The sequence below is a fragment of the Vipera ursinii genome, assembly GCF_947247035.1.
Source record: "Vipera ursinii genome assembly, chromosome: 2".
Classification (NCBI taxonomy): Eukaryota; Metazoa; Chordata; class Lepidosauria; order Squamata; family Viperidae; genus Vipera; species Vipera ursinii.
The window spans coordinates 171,003,473-171,011,805 of NC_139513.1; the positions used below are offsets into that span (position 1 = coordinate 171,003,473).

Here is an 8,333-nt window from a genome sequence, read left to right on the forward strand (position 1 = left end):
TCCAAAGGCCAGGATGGCTGGGATTCTTATTTTAGAAAGGAATGGAAATGGGCAATAATTAGGTAGGAAGTGAGGAAGCAGAGACGGCTCGATAGTGTAATACCGTGTTGATGCAGGGCAACTCTTTGTTGAGAAGCCACGGTAGAGAGAGTCGCCCTTCACCACGGTAGCATGACTGGATACGCTCACGGATTCGCTGATTGACTTCATCCAGTGTGAAAAGGCAGAGCAGGCTCTCCCGGGGTGGTGCTGCCCTGTTCTTCTGGCCTTGCGAGAAGGCGGCATAAAGAACATCTTGCCCTTCTGCAATGCCCAGCGACTGGGCCAACTGTCTGCCGGCTTTGGCCAGCTGAGCCGCTTGCACCAGACGGTATTCCACCCCGTCCTTGGAGCAGCCCAGAGGAAATTCCACGTAAGAGTAGAACTCTGTGTCATTGGCACACAAGCGCACAATCTTGGATGAAAAGAAGCGCTCCCCGCCCGTCACACCAGGGCCAACGGGACCTCCGGCAGGCTCGAGAGGCGTCTGAGCAGTGTCAAGCTGCAAAGTGAGGAAGTACACAAAACCGCCAGACACAAAGGCAGACACGTAGTAGATGTCAAAGGCAGGGTAGAGCGAGAGAGTGTCAGAAGGGACCTTGATTTGAGAAGAGACAAACTCATCCTGATATACCAGGCTGAACATCTCTGGACTGGTGGCATCAGGAGTAAGCCGGCGGCTGGAGAGTGTGGGGAAGTACTCCGAACGCCCTCCGATTGAAGTGCCCACAAAGAACTGGCTGGGCTCTCTCAGCTGCTCTACAATCACACCAACCATGGCGTCTGGTTCACGCCCCCCTGAAAGGTAGTGCTCTTTGCGCTGGTGAGGCTCCCCTAGTTTGGCCAAGTCGTCCAGCCGCAAGAGCTGGCACACTCCCTGCCAAACGCTGCCGCAAGCCACAAGACGGTTGCCAGCGTAGTCAATCAGAAGCAGCTTGTTGACATTGTCAGCAGGGGACAGCCGGTGGGCACAAAGCCGGACGCCTGGGGGAGGGTAGCATCTGGGGTCATCCGGCACTGGACCCGTGGTGTGAGACCGTAGCTGGGTCAGGTTGGTTGAGAGCTTGTAGATGCGGTTGATGGCACCCAAGTAGACCTCCCCTGTCTCATGGTGCACAGCCAGATGGGTGAGGGCCATGTCTGGGACAGTGAAGACAACACGGGTGCCCCAAACAGGGGGTGGCCAGGAGAGCAGGACACCAGCTATGATGGTGATGGGAAGGAGCCGCCACCACATGATCACTGGGGAATTGCCTGGGATCAGGCAGGGCCAGGCACAAGCAGTTCATTCAGCCTGCAAGGGAGACAGAGATTAAGATCCAGCTTCAATGTGCATGGCAAGTGAAAAAGAGAAAAAAAAATACAGAAAAATTAAAAAAAACACAGCACAGCACCCAAGGCTGCATGGTATATACAGCCTTAACCCAGCTCATTGTCATGTGACCAGGGCAGAGTCATGTGACCATCCCACCAATCTGGGGCTCCTCTAAAGAGCTTCGCGCACCAAAAGGTTCTTAACGCATCATGACAGCCCCACAAAAACTTACTCTAGGGAGCCCCGTTTCGCCAAAGGAAGAGCTGCTGCTTCAAAAAAAAGGCCTCTTTTTCATGTTCCATACACTCAGCACCAGTTTCCAGCTTACTCACCAGCACCCACCAGACTCGGCATGAAGCAACACCTGCAGCGCTAAAGTAGGAAAGCCAGTGCTGCATTGCGCATGTACATACCTGCAACAACTCAGAAAAGCCAGAGCCAGCAATGGCACCTGTCATGCCAAAGGAGCAAAGACTGCACACACGAGCAGCTGTTTCCTTCTCAGTACTACAGATATGCACATGTAGAGTCCCAATTATAAGCCCTCCAATGCTTCGGCTTCCTCAGTATACACACACCGGGGGTTTCATTTAACTATATGAAGTGGGAAGAACCTTCTTGTGAGGCACATTGTGCATTCACATTTATACCAGGCCCACAATTATCATATGTGCACCATTATTACAGCAGCATAATTGCAGATCCCTCACATGCTAGCAGTTCCTACTGCAACAGGTTTATACCCAATTTAAATGCTGTGCATGTGCGCTAGCAGATGTGCATTATCACAATGGAGTTGGGGGGGGGGGCGAGGGTGTTGCCTTCAATACTTTACAATGAGACCTCAAAGAATTATTCAGATAAACAGCTCCATTGCTTAATGGTTCCATCAGCAAGGGAAAATTTTGCATGTGTGAATGAACCATTAGAAAAAATGCCACATTTTCCTATCCACTCCAACAATACTTTCCACTAAATTAGTTTTATTCATACAGCTAGATAGGTAAATAATGTGAAATCAAGCAAGGTGCATGCTAATAGCCTTCACAATCTCTTTATGTCACTCAGATATTTTTTTTCCATTTCTCTTCTCACCTTTCTCAGTATTACACCATCTCCACAAACACTTGGAAAGAAATCTTTCCTCACCTAGTGTGGACAAATTCACACTTTTAAATTTTCAACTGCCTTAATTCACAATACACATTGTCCTCAGATTTAGAAAGATGACTGAATTGGACTATGAACTTTAAAAGTAACAGGAGAGGGTTCAGGAGAAAGAGAACCACAGGGGTGCATTTCTACCAACTGGTAATTAAAGTACAGTGTATACTTATAGCTTGTAGGAACCAGCAAACAGACAGTGGTAGCTCAGAATCCATCTACCCACACTGCCCTATCAAAAGTTAAGATGCAGTAAATATCATGCGTTCCTTCACATTCAGTCACAAAACTCAGGAAAGATAGCAATATCCTGCTTTCGTATTCTTTTTCTCTAAATTCAGTGCCTTAAACCGGTATTCTCCTGGACCACTGAACAAACTTTTGGAAAATGGGGAGACTATGGACCACCCGTTCTTTTATCTTTTCATCTTTTAACAACATAGCCATTCATACTGGCTAACAAATAATGATAAAGTTTATAATTTGAAGTTTCTCATTTAAAATTTAGTTTCAAACAGCTGTTTTGAAAGCTTTTTAAAATTAATTTTTGTACAAATCGAAAATTAAATACTTACTCATTTTTTTACTTCAATGTATGTATTCTATTAACAACTCTTAGAATAAACTTTTTAGTCAAGGAAGTTCCTTAATGGGTATCTCTGAGTACCAACAGTCTAGAGGTGAATGGATATTCAAATCTATTTAGATATTTATCATTAGCACTTTTATGTTGGGGTTCTTTATGCCAAATTGCTATTAGCACAGCAAATGTGGACTGAAGTTAACAGCTACACTTGAGACATGTTTGTTACAGTCTATTTTTCTGAATATTAGTATCCACTTCACTTCAATAATCCAATTTTCAACCACTGATCCAACAATCCAGCATATGTGAGAAGGCAAGAATTAAGGCAGAGTGTGGACTTTTGCTTGTGAACACCGGGGAGGCGGGGGGCCTCTATAGATTGTCAACAGTCTATGAACTACACAAAGAATTTATGCTCTAAAACCAAGAGGTTCTTGTAGAGTCTATCACACAGTTTTGGAAAGGAGCTTCAAGAGTTTCAGAAGAAGATCCGCCACACAAACATGCTTTTGTGTACTCCCAAGATTGTGTGACCCCCCCCCCAACCTATTTAGTAAAGAGGGGAGGAAGTCAGATTAGGATAGGTCTCTCTGCTTTGCATTTATTCTAACTGGTAGATCACAAGCTCTAGTCACCTTAAAACTGGTTTTCTTATCCCAAATCATCAAATTTTACAAATCAAGAATATGGGATCAGCCACAGAAGCAAACCAGTCACTATGGTTGAGTTATAGGCCAAATTTGGAAATAAGGAAGAGTTTGAAGCATGAAGGTGCTTGGAAGGATCCATTGTGAGGTTTCTCCACAATATTCAAACTTGCACACAAAACAAACAAAATTCATTGCCACTAAGACTGCAATATTGTACACAGACACAGAATATACTCCTTCCTTGCCACAAATATACATTCATACCTACGGTACACAAACCCCCCATCGCATTTCAATCATATTCAATCCTCCACACCCACCCACCATGGTTTCTCACAATAAATGCTAATAAATAACATCAATTACACTCGAACCTTAGTCTAAAGTTCAATTCTTTGCCTTCAGATTAATCCAATCTATATATACAGATCTCCCTTTTTATTCAGCGAAATGGCTCTGCTACCCATGGCCACTTAGAATACCTAGAAACAGAAGTCACTACTCAGAATATAAACTCTCCAGTACACCATTTAAATCAAGCTTCTCTATTATCCACCTTGCAGTAAAATTCTCCCATTCAAATATATCAAATTTTCCTCTCCTTCCCAGAGAGGTTTGGAAAAAGCATAACTAAACCTTGGATAGAACAGCAGCTGTAGCCATCTCCCGCCCAACAGTGGATACCTTGAGATCCCAAATTCATTCACAAGTGAGAAACCCTGGACAATCAAGATCTACCCATTTTTCTGTTGACAGGGAAGGAGACCAACCTGTTACACATGCATTTCATAGCAGTCCATTGGAACATTCCAGACTGGACAACTTGTGTCACAACAGAATTGCAAGCAGGATTCCTCCAGGATGAAGCTGATCTCTTGATTTTTCCAGTCTGTAAAATGGGGATAATTTCATTTGACCCACGGCATTAAAATAGAAAGCGCTTCTAGCAATATATTCCATTCTAGACAATGAGAATACCTCAAATTTTTCTCTTCCAAGAACACATCATCAATCAACTTGACCCAATTGTCACATAGGGGATCCCTTCTCTTGAAATGAAAAAACAAAAATCCCCTTCTCTTAATGGCACAGCACTAGAGATGTTGGCTGCCGGCATAAGTTACAGCTCTATTAAGATAAGGCGTGTGAAAATTTTCCTAAATCTGATTACAGGTTTGGAGTTGGACAAAGAATAGGGTAAGGAGAGATCCTCTTCTTTTTCTGCAAAAGCCAAGCACCAAATGCCAAGAAACACGCCGATGGACAAATCCCAGGAAACCACAAGATTAGGGGGTGGTAGGGTGATGCATATTATCGACCAAGCAAACCTCCCCCCCCCCCCAACGAATCAAGCCCAGCTGGAGTCTGATGGGCGTTAGCCAGCCTTCTCCACCCCTCCCTGGGCTCAAGCAGAATAAGAAACCAAGCCTTTGTGGGGAGGGAAAAGCAAAGCTCCCCCCCCCGACACACACACACCCCTCGCCCCGATCCAGAGAGAGAATCTCAAAATGCTAGTAGTCTCCTTATTTTTGCATTCTCAGACATATTATCTTACCTGTTCGCCTCGTCGTCCTGCCGCCCCCTCCCCACGCCCCCCGGCCCTGTTTCCTTCCTGTGACGGCCGCACGCTTGCAATAAAAAAAATAATCTCTCTTTCCCAATCAGACCTGGAGGGAAACTAGAAATCTTCTTGAATGGTAGCAATAACGCAAGAGGGGAAGGGGGACCCGGGGAGGGAAGCGGAAAACCCCAAGCACCAAGAGGAGAGGGCAAGAGAGATGGGGCGTCTGCTCTCACCACAGAGACGGTCACAGGCTCCCCGCCCTGTTTTTTCCAGAGACCCAAGGCAGGCGGGGAGGGAAAGAAGCGCCCGCCTCGTTCAAGAGACCCCCACACACCGCGGACCCTCACAACCAGCCCCTCCGCTTGCTTATACGGCGTCTCCGACCCGCGTCTGCTCGGAAAAGAGAAGGGGAGGACGCGAGGTGCCGACGTTGCCTGCTCGATTCGTCCTCGCTTCGATTCTCCCCGCCCCGATGCCTTGGCCATTTGCACGGAATCCGAATTCTAACCTGCCGCTCTCGCAGCCGGTTCCGCGCCCGCCCGCCCGCGAGGCGCCCGCCCGCCTCCAGCCGCCGCGGTCGCTCGGCGTCTGCGCCCGTCCCAACCGGGCTGAACCCTTTAAATGTGGCCAGAACCACTAGAGGTGGGCGGTGGGGGGGGGGAGGCGAAGGATCAGAGACGGCTGAGGAAGCCCCCTGGCCACCCGGCCGAGTGGATCTCTCTTTCCTGACTCTCCGGGACGGAAGCCTCCGCCCCTCGCCTCGGTTAAAGGCAGGAGATTTTCCTCTCTGTCTTCCCCGCCAAATAGTCGCCGCGCACGGCCGCCCCCGGACCCTGAAGTGGTATTGCCCGGGCATTCATTCATCCAGACCAGACCCTTGAGCGGAGGTCGATTGGAAAGTCGGGGTGTCGGGAGTGGGGATGCTTCAGTGTAGGCTGAGCGGAGCTCCGTGCTTGAAAAAAAGAGCCGAGACGGAAGGCAGCCGGGACAGGGAGATGCCTATAAAATGCGCGAGGCAATTGGGCTGAACTCTAGCGCTGAGTGTGCAGGGCTCCCTCGATCTCCCCCATTGGTTTTGTGAAAGCCGGATTCGGGCTTCCAAGAGGAGACTTTCAGCTGTAGCTTACACCGAGGGAGACGAAGTCAGCCATCAGGCGCGTTTGCACAAGCGGAGCATTAATTTAGCGGCATACGAGGACCCAGATTGTTGGGGGCAATTAAGCTGACTTTGTAATAATGCCGCTTGGGGGGGGGGGCGAAAGCCCTAATAATTTAATTTAATTAATTTTATTTTATTTCCATTTATATCCCGCCCTTCTCCGAAGACTCAGGGCGGCTTACAAGCTTAGCAGTAGTAATAAGTAGTAATAAGCAGGCATATACATAGAATGAAGGCTACTGCTTAGCTTGTAAGCCGCCCTGAGTCTTCGGAGAAGGGCGGGATATAAATGGAATTAAAATAAAATAAAAATAAAAATAAATATTGTCTATTCTCCGTTTTTTACTTGCTCTGTTTGAACGCGACGCCTAGTTCGTTTATTTGAAGGAAGAAGGAGCCTGAGAGAAGAGCTGGAAGCCCCGAACCTCGCAAAAGAAAACGGAAGATGGCTGGATACGAGCAATGGGGTTGCCCCTTAGTTTATCCTTTCCCTATTCCACCCTTTCCATCCCATCCCACTAGTAGTCTCTTCAAGACGTCTTGACACCGACGCTGTGCAGAAGGCGCCCCCTGGCGGCGAAAGCGGAGAATCGCCGCTTCCTAAAGACACTACTAGTTGCGCGGTTGTGTGTAAACTCCGAGTGCATATATACGCGATTGCATCTCTTAGTGTTTCCCACCCCCCCCACCCCTCCCCGCCCCCGTCTTTTCGTCACTGAATCCCACTTGTGGCCTTTCCCCGCCACGGAGCCCTACTAGTTCCTTCTCACCCCACCCCCACCCCCCTTGCTAAGCTGGTGTACCATCCAGGGCACGTTGTCATGGCAGCAGGAGCCGAGAGATGAGGGATGATGGACACCCCACGGGTGGCGGGGAGGAGACAGAGCACGCCGGGCGATCGAGAGCGGGGAGGGATCACGGAGGAAGAAAAGGAGATCGGGTGGTGGGTGGCGTGGAGACATTTCGCCGCGGAGGAGCGGGCAAGACGCTCCATTTCCATTTGACACACACACACGCCCGCAACGTTCACTCTCCCATCCCAGCTCTGTCCGGTCTAGCACCCACCCACCCACCCCTCCCTCCCTTCTTCTTTCTCCCCTAGCTTTCATTCGCTCGCGATGAGTCATAAACCGCGGAGCTGACGGGAGGGGCTATCCTGGTGTTCCGATTCAGAAGAAACGGGGGAGGACCTGGTTCAGCCCAACCCAACCCAACCCGGGATGGGATCCAGAGAAGAAAAAGGAAGGGAAGCGGGGAAAGGGGGATGTTGGCTTGGATGCTGCCTGGCATCGCAAACCCCCAGAAACCGCTGAAACTCAACACTCCCTAGGCCTCTGATGGGAACCAGATGCCCCTGCGCTAGCGCTACCGAGCTTGGCAAGGGCCACGTGCGCCGGAGTGTGTGAGGCGGGATGCGGGTCTGACTCCACGTTTGAAAACAAACGGGGAGAGAAGGTGGGAGACAGGCCCGCCAAGCTAACGTACATTTTTCTCGGTGACCGTGCCCTGTTCTGGGAAGGGAAAGGAGGTCGGGGTCAGGTGGGTGTGAGTAGAGGGGCAGGATTTAATTCAGACTTCAGCAGCTCTAGTTTTCCACGAAAGAAAGGGTCAGGGGAAGGGAAATTACGTGCATCTTTCATGGAGAGGTGCCTTTGAACATATGGAGAGCAGATTCCTTTGGACTTCTGTCTATAGCACTGGATAGTCGCAGTTGCTACTCCCACAAGTTTTCAACAAGGTCGAAGTTTGAGATAAATTGTCTGTATGTATCTAATTTAAAAAAAATATATTATTTTGACAGATCTGAACACATTCAATAAGGCATGGAGCAGATTAGTTCAACCAAAAGGAGTTGA

At 48.7% G+C, this 8,333-nt stretch overlaps 1 protein-coding gene across 1 annotated transcript in view; it reads right to left on the bottom strand.

Moving 5' to 3' along the window:
- Nucleotides 1-1,765, bottom strand: part of PLXNA3 (plexin A3) — a 67,172-nt gene extending 65,407 nt beyond the window's left edge. Inside the window, exon 1 of the mRNA XM_083352799.1 lies at nucleotides 104-1,765. Coding sequence (XP_083208925.1) covers nucleotides 104-1,276 — 1,173 coding nt within the window. The 5' untranslated portion in view covers nucleotides 1,277-1,765. The remainder of the gene's footprint in view (nucleotides 1-103) is intronic.
- Between the last annotated feature and the right edge of the window lie 6,568 nt (nucleotides 1,766-8,333).